The sequence below is a fragment of the Protopterus annectens genome, chromosome 3.part1, assembly GCF_019279795.1.
Source record: "Protopterus annectens isolate FY-2018-M chromosome 3.part1, PAN1.0, whole genome shotgun sequence".
Lineage (NCBI taxonomy): Eukaryota > Metazoa > Chordata > Ceratodontiformes > Protopteridae > Protopterus > Protopterus annectens.
The window spans coordinates 1,123,742,567-1,123,760,114 of NC_056732.1; the positions used below are offsets into that span (position 1 = coordinate 1,123,742,567).

A 17,548-nucleotide genomic window follows, 5' to 3' on the forward strand; every position below is an offset into this window, starting at 1 on the left:
AATTTTCATCTACTGTAGCTGCACCTATAACAGTCTTCTACATTCTCCAGCCAGATACAGCCCCATGTCCTGCAACCATCGCCCAAAACTAAGGACTCAAATGCATATATTGACATAAGCTCTGCAGTGTCTCCATTCCATGCCTGAAATGACTGTGCATAGTGATTGCATATACTTTCACTGTTGTAAGCATGCTTACTCCAGTCTTGCATTTAAACTCTGAGATGATCCAGACAATTATTTCTGTTATTTTGGCTTTTTCTAGATGAAGATATCATTTGCTTTAACATTTCTGCACTCCTTACATGTGAAAGTGCTGTAATGCAGGCAGCTGGACTGAATAGTCTTTGTTCTTTCTTCTACACATTTATAGTGAATAGGAAATATAGTACATAGTACATCCGTGTTCTTTCCTGCAGTTTATCATTCCCTGTACAGAATAGCTAACTTGTCTTTTGCTTTCATTTCATTTGGGAATTCTAGAACTTTTGGCATGTGAGTTTAGATATAGTACAGCTGTGTAAGTGAACTTAACATAACAGATCTTTGAGTGATCGCTGCTGCAGTAGCCTAAGCAATATGGGCTAAATCTTGCCAAGGATATAACAGCCTGCCAGCTTCCAAAGCTTCAGAGCACTTTCCATATGCCCAAATTATCTGACAGTATGAATGAAACTGACTAAAAGACAAATTTGGTCACAAATCCTTTCAGAGCTTTCTCGCGAACAGGAGCTGGAGAGTTACTCATGAAAGGACAATGTTATGAAGAATAACAAATAACTGACTACATCATGGCATAAACAATACACCAAGAAACAATGGAGAGAGGAAGGATGGACTGACTACTGCAGCAGTGATCATTTGGACAACCACTCTTTTGATAAGTTTACTTACACGACTGCACTATGTTCTACATATTGATCACTGCTGCGGCAGCCTAAGTAAATTACCATAACTTACAAATTTTGGGAGGTGGAAGGAGAAGAATCCAAGTGCCCCAGAGAATGGTCCTAGCAAACTAAACACTAAAATAAATTTGACCATATACTAAAAAACAAAAAAAGCAGAAGGTGAATAGCTGAGGTACCAGAATAAAGGAAAATTGAATGGTCTATGCAGTGGAGCTGTTCTTGCTTTTTTGTTTTTTAGTAAATGGTCCTAGCAAAGCCTGATCTATTCCTAGAGAAGGAATCAAGCTTATAGTGTTTTCTACAAATATGTACAGAGGACACAGTTGTTGCTCCTAGAATATGTCTACGAGACAACCCAACTCTCTCCAAAAATCCACAGATGAAGCCAGGTCTGTGGTAGAGTAGGTCTTGACCCTACCTGCAATAGTTTTATTGTGATGAGTATAACAACCGGTAATAGCCTTGTACAACCATTTGGAAATAGTCTGCTTTGACGTAGGTTGTCCTATCTTATCCTCATAAGAAGTGAACAATTGATCTGAAGATCTGAAATATTTAGTTCTGTCAGGACAGTACCTGAATTGTCTGTACCCATCCAAGGTATAAAGTATTCTTTCACCTTCATTTTTAGGTTCAGGAAAGAAAACTGTGAGATGGATTGTTTTACTTAAAGTAAACTCTGATAGCATTTTAGGCATAAAAGAAGGATTAGTTGTCAAAGAAACCCTGTTCCTTCAAAAAATGAGGTAGGGTAGACTCACCATAAGAGCCTGCAACTCAGATGCCCTTCTTTCGGAGGTCAGAGTAATCTGTAAAACTGTTCTCCATGTTAGGAACCTCAAGTCAGCCAGGTTAGCTGGTTCAAATGGAGAAAGTATTAGCTTCTTTAACACAAAATTAAGATCCAGGAAGAGCCACTGGTTTTCTTGTAGGCCTCTTATGCAAAACCCCTTTCAAAAACATTTTGGCATGAAAATGCATTGAAAGAGGAAGATCCATGGGCAAACATGCTAAAATGGCCAATAAATAAACATTGATAGAGGAGTAAGATAACTCACACACATATTGTAAAACCAGCCCTGAATGAGTAGTGGTTATATTGCTGGCACCAGCTAGAAAGGCTTTTCCATTTGCTAGTATATGATTTTTCTTGAAGTAGGCTTTCTTGCCTCCAGTAGAACCTGCTGCACATCCTCAGTAAGCAGGTGCCTAAAGGCAATTAAGACCCTATCATCCAGGGTATCAGTTGAAGTCGGTTGTTATCAGGGTATATCAAACACCCCTGTTCTTCTGTGAGTAGATCCAGTCTGTGAGGAAGCTTGTAGTAATTGTCCCGGTCATTCCCAAAAAAAGGGAAAACCATGGTTGCTAGGGTGAGAAGACAGTCACTACAAGGGTCTTGGGGGATTTCTTCGAAATCTTTAGAAGTACCCTGGATATTAGTGGAAAAGGTTGAAAAGCATACAGGAACATTCCTGCCCAAGGATAAGTAAAGGCATCTGTCTTCCAGGCCTTCTTGCATGGAGTCCTGAAGCAGAATCTTGCCAGCTGATTGCTCAGAGAGAAGGACTACTTGAGGAACTCCCCACAGATAAATTGAATCTTGGAAGAGTCTCTGATGTAGTTTCAAATCTTGGAAGAGCCTCTGATCTAGATTCCATTGTGAAGGTCTGCCCTTGTCCTGCTTAGCTTGTCTGCCAAACAATTCAGTTCTGACAGAATCTATGATGCCTAAAAAGTGAGATTTTTCTATGAAGCTATTTCCCAAGCTAAAATAACTAGCCTATACATGGATGTAATCTGGATCCCCCTGGCTTACTGATGTACCACATGTTGCCTATAACAACGTGAAGAGGTCTTGATGACCAAAGATAATTCAGAGAGTTGAGTGCCTTGATCAGGTTAAGCATCTATTTTATGTTTATGTGCTTGCATCTGTCTATAGTGTGCCACACACATTGTACTTTTATCCCTCCTGAAACTGCTCCCCAAGCATATTCTGAGGCATCTGAGGTGTCTGACTGCATTGGAACAAGGAGGGAGGGAAAAGGGTAGTTTTGCATTTAGGATATCCGTTGTCTCCAAGAGAATTCCCTTCTGACAAACCCTGGCACTGGGATAGGAAAAGACAATGGGTGTTGTTGCTGGGACAAAAAAAATACTACTCTATCTTTCTCATGTGTTTTTTAGCCAGGGATATCATGAGACTCATAGAAGCCATAACACCCAAAATCATGAGGTAATCCCTCACAGTGACCAAAGTCTGAGTTGGAAACCATATAAATATATCTAGATATGGATCTATTTTTTTTCCTGTGGAAGAAAAGATTTTTTAACTATGGTGTCTAGGTGACATCCTAGGAACAGAATCCATGAGAAAGAGCCACTAAAGACTTTTGAATGTCCCTCTTGGAATCCCTGCTGTGTAAGAGATCTCAGATCCAAAAGAGAGATTCATGACACTTTTAAAAAGTCTCTGCAAAGATAAACAAGCAATCTAAATATTGAAAAATGTGGATACCCTGTAATATTCTATGACTGGAGCTAGACAATTTTGTTAACACTCTTGGTGCCTCGGTGTCATAGGTGACCCTGTCATGAGACACACAGATGTCCCTCTCACCAGGCTGGATAAGGAAAAAGTCACAATCAGCAGCCTGTCAGGTGAGGGGATCCACCACATCACACATGTACTCAAGTCTCTCAACAACAGGTACTGTTTTGATTCCGTCATAGTCCATGTTGGTGTGAACGACTTGAGACATACCTCTTTGGACTATATGAAGAGAGATATGACTGAGCTCTCAGACTGTGTGTCTCAGGCAGGTATGTTTCTAGCCTTAAGCAGCATTTTATCTTCACAAGGAATGATGCCTCAATACAAACAGAAAATGACTGACTTCAATAATTAGCTTAGTTACTGGTGTCATTCTAAGGAGATCCAGTATCTGTCAACCTGGGATGACATGATCGACAGACCTCAGTGCTTTGCCACAGATGGTCTTTATCTGTCACCCCTGAGATTTTGGCTACTGGCAAAGGCTCTTGCCACCCCCAAGGTGCCTTTTTAGGCAGTGTCACAAGGACAAAATTCCCCGACATAAAAATTCCATCTAAAAACAACATCAAGGTTATGCTGCTAAATGCTAAGAGTCTTAACATGAAACTGCACTCACTGGAAGCAGTCCTCACCTTGAAAGGTGCAGACATTTATGCAGTCATGAAGACCTGGCTCAAGGCTGTGGAGAGCACCACAACCATATCAGGTTAACCTCCTTCCACACATTCAGACTACAAACTGATGGTGTGAAAACTAAAGGAGGATGTGTATCAATATTCATTAATGATAAATACACCTCCAGATTGGTTAAACAGTATGATTCCCTGGAGATACTTCATGTGCAATTAACTGTTGGTAGGACACTTATTCAAACCATTGCCAGCTACAGGACTCCCTCCATGAATCAGGACACCCACTCTGCCTATTTAATCTACTTGAGTCTATCAAAGTATATCCAAATAACATGGTTTTGGGTGACTTTAACTACCCATCTTGTTAACTCTAATATGAGGGACTGCTGTAGTACCCACACTGTGAGTTCTTCCATGGTGAGATCTGACTACAAATCAGGCTCATTCAAAGTAACAATCACACCTGACCCCCCAGAAGCAACTAGACTAAAAAACTCTCCAGAGCAGATTATAACCTCTTACCCCTCGATGGAACTAGCAACGATGCAGAGTTCTATACTAATGCTTTATACAAACACCTGTATAATTGAATGAATAGGCCATACCTGAGAGGACCAGAACAAGCTTTCAAGGAAGAGCAAACCTGCCTGGTGGACAACTGCCATTAACAGGCTATACAATAAGAAGAAGAAATTGCTGTCTAAGAGTAAGAGGGAGCATGCCCTAAACTGGAAACACTCCCTCCTCAGCTTAAACAAGCAAATAAGACTTCTTGTGAAGCCCTCTAAAGCAAGCTGTGAATCCAAATTAGCTTCCTTAACTAAGGGCAACCATAAGGCATTATTTAGTTACATCCATAACCTAAAAGTAAAGGCCCAGATTTGCACTGAACTGGTAGTCAGTGATACCACATATGTTGAGCCTGTGGACATATTTAACCTGTTAGCTGACAGCTTCTGTGAAAACTTCACTCCCCTTTCCCCTCCACACGTACCCCATGACATGCCTACCACGTGTGCCCTACCTTGTATCTCTAAAGAGCAGGTCATAAATGCCCCCTCTAAGGCTAAAACACAGCATCTATCGGACCTGATAACATCCCAGGCTGTGGTGTACATGGGCTCCAACACGAATTAGCAACACCATTGGGTACTTTTTTTAATCATAGTTTAAACACCAGGTTTGTCCCAGCTGAATGGAAAATGGCCACATTATCCCCTTGCACAAAGGTGGTGGTCCACTAACCCCAGGCACTATAGACCTATTAGCCTGACTAGTCTTATCTGCAAGGCCATGGAGTGAATCATCATGGACCTTATCAACAACGATATAGGTAACCTCCAAACTCTTGACCCTACTCAGTTTGGATTTGTCAAAGGGAGATCATGCCTGTTAAACCTGGTGGACTTCTCCAAGACAATCACCAAAGCCTTGGATGAGGGGAAATATGTGCATACAGCCTATCTAGACTTAGCCAAGGCTTTTGACACATTCCCCCACTCAGGCATCATTGACAAATTACCTAGATAGGTATCAACCCTTATATCATTTATTGGGTTGCTAATTGACTTACTGATAGAAGCCATACAATCAAAATAGGGGAATTCACCTCAAACGGCAGATCCATAAACAGTAGTGTTCCACAGGGATCAGTCCTGGGACTTCAACTGTTCAGAATATATTTCTCCAGAGTCCAAAGAAAAATGAAAGGTCTGTGGCTAACAAAGTTTGCTGATGACTGCGATCTGGCAGTGATCATAGTTTCTCCAAATGATGTCAACATCCTACAAGAGGATCTTACACAAACAAATTATTGTTGCCAAAGTCATTGCCTTAACCTCAATGCAAAAATGTATTATCATCCCTTTTGGTAAGAGTGATGTTCCTGCTAAGCACCACATCAATAGCAACACCCTAAGTATGCACTCAGTGGTGAAAGACCTGGGCACACAGGTAGATAGCAATCTTACCTTTGATCACCATGTCTCCACAGTGGTAAGAAGGGCATTATATATTGTTCATCTAATAAGTAAGGACATTGCATCAAGAAATAAAGAAGTTATAACCTCCCTGTACTCTTCCCTCATTAGGCGAATAATTGAGTACACCGCCCCTTTTGGTATGTACCTTTCCAAGTACCTGCATCAATTGGAGAGACCACAAAGTTTTCTCACAAGTAAAAATCAAGGTCTTCAGCATCTGTCCTATGTGGAATGGCTGAAATCACTATCACTTTTTTCTGTTTCATACAGACTAGTCAGAGTTGATCTCTGCCTTGCGTATAAGGCAATCTTTGACCCTACTTTACTGGAAATTCTGCATATCCACAAGTCAAATAGCACACAGGTTACTTGCTCTAAAGACCTTAACCTGGTATGTCACATTAATAGAACCTACTGGAGGTACAGATTTGTCTCCTAGAGGTTACCACACATTTATAACGGACTCCCACTTCATGTCAAACAGAGCACCTCATTGGCCCTCTTCAAATGCAATCTGGATGATTGGATGGGTAGTCATAAATTCACCCTGGGGGTTCTACCTGTGTCTTTCTTGGACAGGGACAACAGGTTCTGATTGTGGAAACAAGGGTAGAACTTGGCTAGGCTGGTAAGGGCCCTTGGGCCATTAGCCTACTAACTTCCTATGATCTTGTGATGCAGTGGCTAGACCACAGTGTAAGGCAGAAAACTGATAACATGATCCAGACACACAAAACATAAGTCTGGACTAGTAGACATGTGATGATAAGCATCTTTTAAATCTAGTGTTGTTAGAATACATGAAAGAAGAAGAGAAGGTAACAGGTTGTAAAGTGACATCATTTTCAGTTAGGGTATAATCACTAGCATGTTTAGGAAAGAAAGATCCAAAACTGGTCTCCAAGTATTTTCTTTCTTTGGCACTAAAAACATCCTGAATTAAAGCCCTTTCCCTCCTGGGAAGGGGGAACAAGTTCTATCACTCCTTGCATAGCATATGATGAAGTACAGGTGGAACCAAAAGAAGTTGGCATGTAGGATGAGAAATCACCCCTTGAAAATTAGGAATTTCCTCTGACTGCCAATTGTAACAATTTACAACAGGGCTAGCCACCTGGCAGTGTAAACCTTGGCTGTAGATGAATGCCACTGTTGAAGTGACACCCCAAACCCGTGTACAACAATGGCAAAAAGGGATTGTTGATGGATGGATCTGTAACCTTGATGAATGATTTCCAGAACCCATTTGTCTGAAACTATCTGTTACGAAAGAGAAAAAAAATGGAGATTCAGACACTCTGGAAGAAAATAAGTGTCAGCTAGGGTGGTAGAGACAAACAAAGTCTCTTAAATAGTAATTCTGAGTTATTGAACTGTCCTTGGCTTTTAGAGATCAATAATTCTTCTCAGAATCCCCTTTTAATTTTTTCTTAATCATCTGTTTACCTGCATTTTGTTGAAACTGTTTATTTTGTTTCAAATCAAAACTGACTGAGGAGTTAGAGAATCCCTTGGAGAACTTGGAAAATGAGGATCTAAAAATCTTAGAGATTCTCTGTATCAGACTACCAGTTTTTTTGATCACCTCTTCAGTATAGGGACCAAAAACTAAATCTCTGAGCAAAGCAGAGCTTAAAATCTAATTTTTACCATTATCTGGGAGGTTCTGAAAATGCATTTATGCAAACTTCCTAAAACCAGCACCAGTATCCAAAGTCCTAGAAGAAGTATTAACAGAGTCATACACACACACCGCATACAATGAGTAGTGACTTAAACAATAGAAGTAATTGCCTTATGAAAGGTAGATTTTTCCTTATAAGAAAAACTGCAGATAAAAATATGCATCATACTTTTACAATTAGTCAGAACAAAGCTTAACATATGAGCCTTACAATTTAAAATTCTAAAAATCAAAGTTGCTGAAGCATAGTTTTTTTTTATCAATAAACTTCCCATCCATATTAGAAATAGTAGGATAGGAATTAACAAAGTGTTTAGAAGCAGAAGGATTAACCAAAGCTATAGCTGCTAGATCAGGTTTGGAAAGAGTGTACAAAAAATTAAAAGTCTGAGGAACTTTATATATACTATTTGCATTTTTATGTGCAATCATCTGACAGTCAGGAAAATTACAGACAATAACACACACACACACATCTTCCAAAGCTGAGAGAATTGGTGGAATAGGTGCAGGTTCTGGAAATATCCTTCGGTAGCAGCTCATAGTGTTTTCTGTGAGACTGAGAAACCTCAGTATTCTCCCAATGAAAATACTGGTACATTCTAGAAATAGTCTCAGAGAAAGAACCCCCCCCCCCACACACACACACACACACAGGAAGAGTCAGAAACTGTGCTCTCATCTGATTCATAATCAGAAATCTGAGAAGAAAACCCTGTATCTGTCCTTACATCCTCCTGTTCAGATTCAGAATCTTGAATCTCTTCAGGAAACACGTTATCCCTCTTTCTTTTACCAGAAACTACTTCACAGAAAGGATTAATAGCCTGAATTAAACCCTGAGCCAGTGCCAGTAAACTACTCCTGTTTAAAGAAATTTGAGGTGTAGTTACATGCTTAGTTTTCTTTCTTTTTGACAGGAAAACTGGGACCAGCAGTGTTATTAATGGCAGCAGCACTTTCTCCAGTTATAGGCACAACATTCTGGGAAACAGGGAAATCTTCCCTGTTTCCTCTCCCAGGACCAACAAGAATGGCTCTTCCTTGTCCTCTGAGGGGACCTCAACATCTGCAGGGAATGTGGCTAACCCCTGGTCCATAGTAGCTATAGGTTCTACAGAAGATGGATCTGAGTTGTCTGAGGTTCAGCTTATGGCCATAGCAGAATCACCCATCAACAGCTTAGACAAATTGCTATCCTGCTGTGATGACAAAGGCTGTTTGCTTAACTTTGTCGTTTTGTGACTGGAAGAGGAACCAACCATGGGACTAACAAATAGTTTTATGATTAAGTCAAGATGGTACCTCTTTCACAAGCAAGCAACAAAATAGTGGTAAAAAAACAGAATTCTTTAAAAGTCACTTTTTTTCAGAAACAAACAATAAAAAACACTTTAAACACTTTGCTAGCCCCGGAAAATGAAATAATCACAATTCCCTTACTGAAAAAAAAATGGTTTACATTTAGTATGAACGACTTTTATACTGACAGGAAAAATGAGCACTCCTGTTTAAAAGTACAGTACAGTGTCATGACAGTCAATTAAAACACAAACTCCTTGATTTAAAATAACTTTCCTAAAGAGGAAAGCACTAATATTAATAAAATAAAATAAATTAGATGAGACTTTTTTCCCCAAAGGGAACTTATCTACCCAAGCAAGGAACAGCACAAGCTAACTACTGATCATTGAAAGCCTCAGAGGACCGTACTTTTCAGTGGCAGTAAAACCCAGAAGGATTTGGCACCTAAACTTGCATTTTAGTCAATTTAGCTTGAGCTGCTAGACAGTTTCTGCACTGAACCTTAGAAGCTGGTCAGCTGTTATATTGTTGGTAGGATATACCTCATATAGTTTATTCTACTGCATCAGTGGTCAGTATGAAGAATGTCTAATTATCGCAACAATTTTCTTATCCCATTTGCCTAGTTTCTTTTATTACCAGAAAAAAAGTAGAGACTTGTTTGGCAGACATAACTTTTGAATGATGTTGGAGATAAATTCTGTATTATGTTATTTCACAGTACAATTATATTTCATAATCCAAATGTATATGAAAAGTTAGGAAAACCTGTGCAGATTTCATTTAATCTCGTGATAAGGACATAGTGTTAGTGCTACACCTTGTAGATGACACTGATTCTGTTGGAACTAACTTATAGTGTCATACTGAATGCTTCATCTAAAGATATTCTAACATGACCAGTAAATTTGGAATGACCTAGAGATAAGATCAGATGCAGATAGGTTAAATATCACTGGGATTGTGTCTTTCCTATGCAAAGCCATCCCCGTCAGTTTATCTGAATTCTGAAATGATTAGTGATCCCTTCCAGATCACATTTTTTTTAGGCATACATGTAACAATATTTCTGGTCTTGTGAGATAAGATACACCATTTTGTGTGGAATAAGGATGGATTCCCAGTTCTTAGAATGCTCAGCCTGTTGTAGTAAAATGTTGGGAAGATCTGATCATATACCGTTATTTAGATGAAACATTATCATAATGGCTGAACACTTACTGAAGGCATTCTGTTGAAAACTGCTGTGTGTTGCAAGGGAATTTAACTTAAGCCAAGCAGTTCAGTGTGAAATACCATGTCACAGGAAACAGAGGCAGACTGCACAATTTCATAGATTACTTGTATTTCACATTTGTTGGGACTAAAGTCTAAAGAAGGGATGCATAGCAATTAAAAAATTATATGGCACAGAAAGGGATCTATTTTTTATGTAGCAGTTTGCGAATATATGGCAGAAAATAATCTGTGTTATCATGTTCTGCTTTGTTTAATGTTTGCAAGGTGACAAGTAAGTATTTGTCATAATGGTTTAGCATTGTAAGAGTTTAAAAGGTGATCAAATGATGTCTTCATTTTACTTTGAGTGTTAATGAGGAAGTGATGTACATATCTTTTGTAACTGATTAAGTGCAAATTTCAGATGTAAGACTAACTACTCATGAAAGATGAAAAAAATGTTTCAGAATTTTAACAGAAGGAATCAATGAACATTTCTGAAAACATTTTCTGTAAAGAGATTTTCACTTGCGCTACACAATGGGAAATTGAGGATGGTTAATTTACTTATATTTCTGTGGAATGGCAGTATATAAACCCAATTTGACTGCATTTAATAAAATTAGGTAAAAGGGACTGGAAACCCAAAACTAAGAGAAAAAGCAGAAAATAGGTAAAATCGTGTAAAACTATCTTTAGTTGAATAAAGCAATCTTGTTTTGCTGGGCTTCTTCCTAGAGAAGGAAGCATTACCAGAAGGGAAAAGGAGAAAACTGTACAAAATTTGTTTCATTTCTTGACTTCCCAGAAAGTATTTTTATGCAATATATCTCTAAATATTTAGTGAAAAAGATTAATAAAATAATATATGTTCCAATTCTGTGAGTCTGGTGGTGTTGTATATTTCTGTTAGATGTTAACATTATTGTAGTCAGATTAATAGACATGACACTTATGCTGTAACACAGCAAAAGAAACTCTTTTACTATATCAATGAGTCTGTGACAAGTCATATTTTTTTCAGTTTTTTTTACTATTATGTCCTTACAGCAAGAGTTTAATGTTTAAATCCCACACAGTTCTACAAATTTCTCTCTACAGGGTGCCATCACCTCAGAAAGGGGTGATGTGACTGTATTGTCAATGTCCCGTGTAAACTCAGGGAGATGATGTACTGAAGCTGCCCACCAATTCATAGTAGGGAATTCCTTCAATCTATGTGTAGAATCCTTGTACATGAAATAACATGCCATTTCATATTCAAAGAAAGTGTCTTTCCTTTTTGCTGCTTGTAAGGAAGATGTAGGTGTATAATCTTTTCATAAGGATTCAATATTTTATGTACCCATCCAATGAGCTCATACATAATGCTGAGTATGCCATACACATATATATATATATATATATATATATATATATATATATATATATATATATATATATATATGTGTATATGTATATAGTTTTAGGTTGAAAGCTCAAAATACTGAAATGTCGAATTTCAGCATCTTGAGACAAAAATAATGAAAGTGAAAATCTTGAAACATCAAAACTGTCCCAGCCAAGTAAACACTAGCCCAAAACTAGAAAGTACATACTGTGCCATAGGAAACTCACCCCCCTAACTATAGATACCAACTCCGGTATCTCACTACAGTGGGGAAATGGGCATATCTCCCCACGATGGGCAAGTGTTTACTTGCCCTGGGATAATTTCCATGTTTGAGATTTTCACTTTGTTATTTTCATCTCGAGATAATAAAATTTGACATTGTTCTTGGTTTAAAAGTTTTGTTTGAAGTGCATCCAGTTCAGAAATTGCACTGGCAAGGGAACTGGGAAATTTGACAATCCCTACTGTTCTGTTATCTTGTACAGCAAAACACCATCGATGTTCAAAAAGTTCATTTTCAAATTTTTCTGGAGTGATTTCAAGTGATTGATCGTTTGGGTGTTTGAGCATTTTATATACGTGTGTGTGTGTGTGTGTGTGTGTGTGTGTGTGTGTGTGTGTGTGTGTGTGTGTGTGTGTGTGTCTATGAGCTAGATATTACAATATAAATGTACAGAGAAAGATAACCTGCTTTAACTAAACTTAAGATGATTCCTTTTCCTACACATCCACAGATATTATCAATGACATCTGAATGCAGTCGGTATGCTGCATACTGTTATGTAGGCTTTAAACAACTTTTCTGCTAAGAACATGACATACGTATGAGCAACATACATTTGCAAAAAATATGCATCAGTGCCCACAAAAGTTGCCTGCAACAAACATTACAGTTGAAGTATTAATATCTACATGGAGTAGTTTCCAAAGGAAGTCTGACAAATGTAGGCAGTATCACAACATGCAGATTGTATCTTCCTTGCAAGTCTTCAACTTCAGCAGTCACACTGCAGCAGTACTGCAGTCAGACCTAAAACGTGATGCAGCACAACTGATGTGGCTCAAATGGGCATACATCAGTATCAGGCAGCTACACTACATCCTTGTGGAGCGTTAACACCATAAACCTTAGCATCTTATAACACTACAGTCTTACATGACACACTGTCTGCCATATTTCTGTCTTCATAATCATATATGTGGACAGTAATCAGGCATTCGACCAACATGTAGAAAAGATACTAAGAAAATCATTCTATGTCACCCAACTCATAAGCAAGGTTATGGCATCCAGGTTAAAGGAAGTAATAGTATCACTCTTCTTAGCCCTTACCAGACCCATCACTGAGTACAATGCCCCCTTTGGCATGTACCTAACCAGGCACCTGCAAGAGATGGAGCACCCTCAAAGGTTACTCACCAGGAGAATCCAAGGTATGAAAAACCTGTCCTACACAAATCACCTTAAGGTCCTATTTCTGTACTCAGTCTCCTACAGGTTACTGAGAGGCAAACTTCTTTTTCTTTTGGCTATTCCCATTAGGGGGTCACCACAACAGATCATCCGTTTCCATTTCTTCCTGTCCTCTGCATCTTGCTCTGTCACACGAACCACCTGCATGTCCTCTCTCACCACATCCATAAGCCTTATTGTAGGCCTTCCTCTTTTCCTCTTACCTGGCAGCTCCATCCTTAGCATCCTTTTCCCAATATAACCAGCATCCCTCCTCGGCACATGTCCAAACCAATGCAATCTCACCTCACTGGCTTTGTCTACAAAATGCCCAACCTGAGATGACCCTCTAATATACTCATTCCCAATCCTGTCCATCCTTGTCACACCCAGTGCAAATCTTAACATATTTAACTCTGCCACATACAGCTCTGACTCCTGCCTTTTTGTCAATGCTACCAGCTCCATAGCTAACATATAAGGCATCCTCAGATCCAGCTCTGAAGGATCTCTTGCACATGTGCATGAAAAACAGCACCAGAAACACTAGCTCCAAGGACCTGAACTTTGTCTGTGACATAAATAGAATGTTGGAGGGGTCAATATGTGTCTCTAATGATCCCCTCACTATGGAACAAGATCCCCATCTACATGTAGCAGAGTTAATCTCTGGTCTCGGCCCCATGTCTCTGATGGACAGATACTTGTTTACTAACATATCCCACCATATGCGCATCCAAGAAACTCTGGAACAAAACAGGGTTGGTCAGCACAGCTAGGCTTGTAAAGACCCTGGTGATCATTAGCCTAGTATGGACATATGAACCTATGAATGTATGCACTAATGAACCTCATTAGTATGCAATATTTCAGAGTCTTGGGGATAAATAGCACTCAACAGCAATTTATGCCATCCCTTGTTGAGTCCAGAAGTGTTTACCAAAATCCATATATTGAAGAGGAAGCCAGCTTTGTTGGTGTTGAGGGATAGCATCATTAACATGAGCCAGGCCATGTGGTTTCAATTAGCATATCAAGTACCTGTAAAAGCTGGATGAGAAAGAGCAGAATAATGAGGCTATGCCTGCTCATTCCTCTTCAAAGAAGGCATGGACGTATTATACCGGTGATGGTCAGTCCATTCCTGAAGCCTCAGTGAAGCCCACTGCTATGAATAGTAGCCAGAGCAGTTGAATGTGCAGGCTCTATGGGGATGCCACAACTTTAGGAATATTGCACACACATTTAAGGAGATGTCCATGCTTAACAACTTACATTGGCCTTCTGAATGATATTATCATAGAGATGGCTGGGCCTACCAGCACTGTATCAAGAAATCATCTTTGAGCAGCAATGTTAGCTCCAAATCTCACTGTTCTCCTGCTCCCTGCCTTTACCAGTCCATACCAGCTAGTTATCCTGACTTGGTTTATTAAATTCTTGGGTGATACTGTATATTACAGTATCATACAGGTGAGCTCAGGAGAGACACATTTCCTCAGAAGTCATCCCATCCTAATAAATCAGCAAAGATTAAAAAAAGAACGTGCAGATAAACATGTATGATATTCACAGGGGAAACTAGGCTAACTGCCCTAAAGGACTATTTTAAGCCTACCCAATAGTCTGAGGTCAGAATCAAACCCTGTTCATAGTGTCTATGAGGTGAACACCATAACCATTATGCCAACCCCCAAGAAATGTATAGATTTCTTGTACTGGCTGTGAATCAAACCCAGATCAACTATTTAGAAGGTAGCTATGCTCACCACTATATCACCAGTGCTACTGTGTTGGATATATTATGAGAGAGCGTAATCAGTAGAATTATATAAATGTTCAATCTTTTCAGGTATTTCTTGAATTTTACAGACAATAAGAATACAGTTCAATATGGTCATACCTTGATATATGTACTGCTGATTCCAGCTAATATGTGGTAGTCTGAACATTGCAACTATATTTGTTTACAATACAGAAAAGTCTAATGCAGTGTGTAATGGATAGTTTATACTTATTCATGCATACAAGTAATGCAGTTACTGTACATACTGCATGATATGTGCACAGACCACACCTGAGCAACAGTAGTATCATTACTAACCAATATCTCATAGCCGAGCCATTGGCATTAAGGGATAAAACCCTATGACCCAAGTGACTCTGGTTCAATTAGTGATTTAGCTGATTGACAGAGCAGCAGGGAGGGATGAGTGCAGCTATCTTAGGGGAAGAACATTAACATGGATGTCTCTCTGTGGGAATCCCTGGTCAAGACTGGGGATGTCACTGAGTGAAGGGGTGGTCCAAACAGGAGGCAAAATGCATCTGGCTTAGTTGCTGTGGAGGTGGGGTGATACACTACAATGTCCATATTGCATGTCTGCCCCTTGGATTTAATTACATTAAGGATCTGAAGAAGCTTACATTTGGTTATATGAAAGCGCTCATCCATTTTATTTATTGAATAAATCAAACTTTGAGTACAACAGCTTGGATTAATCAGCCATGGTTGTTACTTTAGTGCTTGTTTTATTCTCATTGGATTTTGTCTATAGAAACCTTTGGGTGGTGACGACAGTTTGTTTTCTTGTGCTTAAATTTACAAACACAATTATTCGAAATGAAAGATGAATGTTATATGAATTCCATTGTGAGCATTGCTTGAATGGTTAGAATTTCCCAACTTTGCATTGAAGAGTTAATTTGTTCAGTAGGTATTATTTAAAACCTGTATTATATATGTGTGTAAAATGACCATATCCTGAACAAGTTGTAACAGGCTTATATCTTTTGCAGAGTTTCTTGCAGTGGTTCTCAATGATGTCAGAATCTGCAAATGAGCAGAAGTGTTCACGAGACAGCAGTTTATCAGCATTTGAAGTAGAACTTCAAAAACAGAAATACAGGTTGAGATATTTTATCTTTAATAACTGTTTAGTATTTACATGCATAAAACATGCAGAAAAACAGAAATATCTTTAACTTCTTTTGCAGGCTTAAGGACATCTCAGCAATTTTAAGAAAGCAACATGAGCTGATCAAACTCATAATACAAAAAATGGAGATTGTGACAGAAGCTGAGGAAGCAGATGAAAACGATATTTTTCAGTACAGCAGAGTAAAACGGCAACATTTAAATCACAGAACCAGCAAATGGGACAAAGTAATCAGATGTATTAAAAATAAGTAAGAGTGACAGCACTGAGCAGACATAATTAAAATCTCATTGAAATAATTAACTCCGTGGATATATAATGATATTTTACATGGAATATTATATTTCCATTCTCATAACAATCCTGCAAATAAAATGTAACTGTACAACAGGGGAGTAGTTGCCTCATGATATATGTACTACTAACCACGCAAGATCAGTTTAGTGTTGTTATGTGAGCAAAAGACAATGGCTAAAACATAACAATATAGAAAATTGTAAATTAATAAGTGAGGCAAGACAATATAGTCATGGTGAACCAGAATGCATTCCAAACTACTTATCAGACTACATTAGTGAAATGTGCTAATTTTGTACAGCCATGTAAAGAGGTAAATGTTCTTACTGTTAGTTTTGTAAGGTTATATAGTTAGCACAAAATAATCTCATTGATTGTATATTGATGTGCTATCAGCTACTTTACTATATACTCATGGAATTAGTTGATTTTTCTGTGTTAATGTTCTGATTTTGAAATGAAACAAAGATAATTTAATGTCAGACGTGGGAGAGAACTAGATGTTTGTAAACCATATCTGTGTTACTATATTTTAGTTGTGAAAGTTACAGTTCTAAATTATTCCAAAATGTCTTTATATTTAACAAATTATAATTAGTATAGTACAAAAGTACTTTATGCTTTAAATGTGCATTACATAAAATATTTTTCATGCAATCTGAATTTTACAATGTGACAATGTCGTATATGTTACAATCTTCATAGTTCCACATTAGTTATTAATTAAAGACTGGGTGACCTGTACATCGGCACCCTGACTAGAGAATGAGTGTTCTCCAGCAGGGTGTTAATGTACAGGTAATGCTCACTTAAAACAAGTCAGACACTTCATGGCAGTATATTAAGCTGACATGGAGCTCAGACTGAAAGTTAATGGCTGCCATTATTTTACACTCGCTAAGCAGTGCATTTGCTGTTTGCAAGTTTAAAATAAAAGAAGAAAATATTTAAAAAAAGAAAGAAAAAAGCAAAGAGTTTGTGTGTGTGTTTGTCTGAGTATGGATGCAAGACCATGCAAGTGAGATCAATTGAGCCATTATTTTACACTCACTAGACAGTGCTTTTGTTGTTTAGCAAGTATAAAAGCAATAGAAACATAAAAAAGAAAGAAAGGTGTGCATGTGTGTGTGTTTGTGTATGTGTGTGCATGTATGTTTCTGTCTGCATGTATGAG

At 38.4% G+C, this 17,548-nt stretch overlaps 1 protein-coding gene across 1 annotated transcript in view; it reads left to right on the forward strand.

Annotated features, from left to right (window-relative positions):
* Nucleotides 1-16,493, forward strand: part of LOC122797756 (transient receptor potential cation channel subfamily A member 1-like) — a 1,191,690-nt gene extending 1,175,197 nt beyond the window's left edge. Inside the window, exons 29-30 of the mRNA XM_044066280.1 lie at nucleotides 15,938-16,047; nucleotides 16,136-16,493. Coding sequence (XP_043922215.1) covers nucleotides 15,938-16,047; nucleotides 16,136-16,331 — 306 coding nt within the window. The 3' untranslated portion in view covers nucleotides 16,332-16,493. The remainder of the gene's footprint in view (nucleotides 1-15,937; nucleotides 16,048-16,135) is intronic.
* The last annotated feature ends 1,055 nt before the right edge of the window (nucleotides 16,494-17,548 follow it).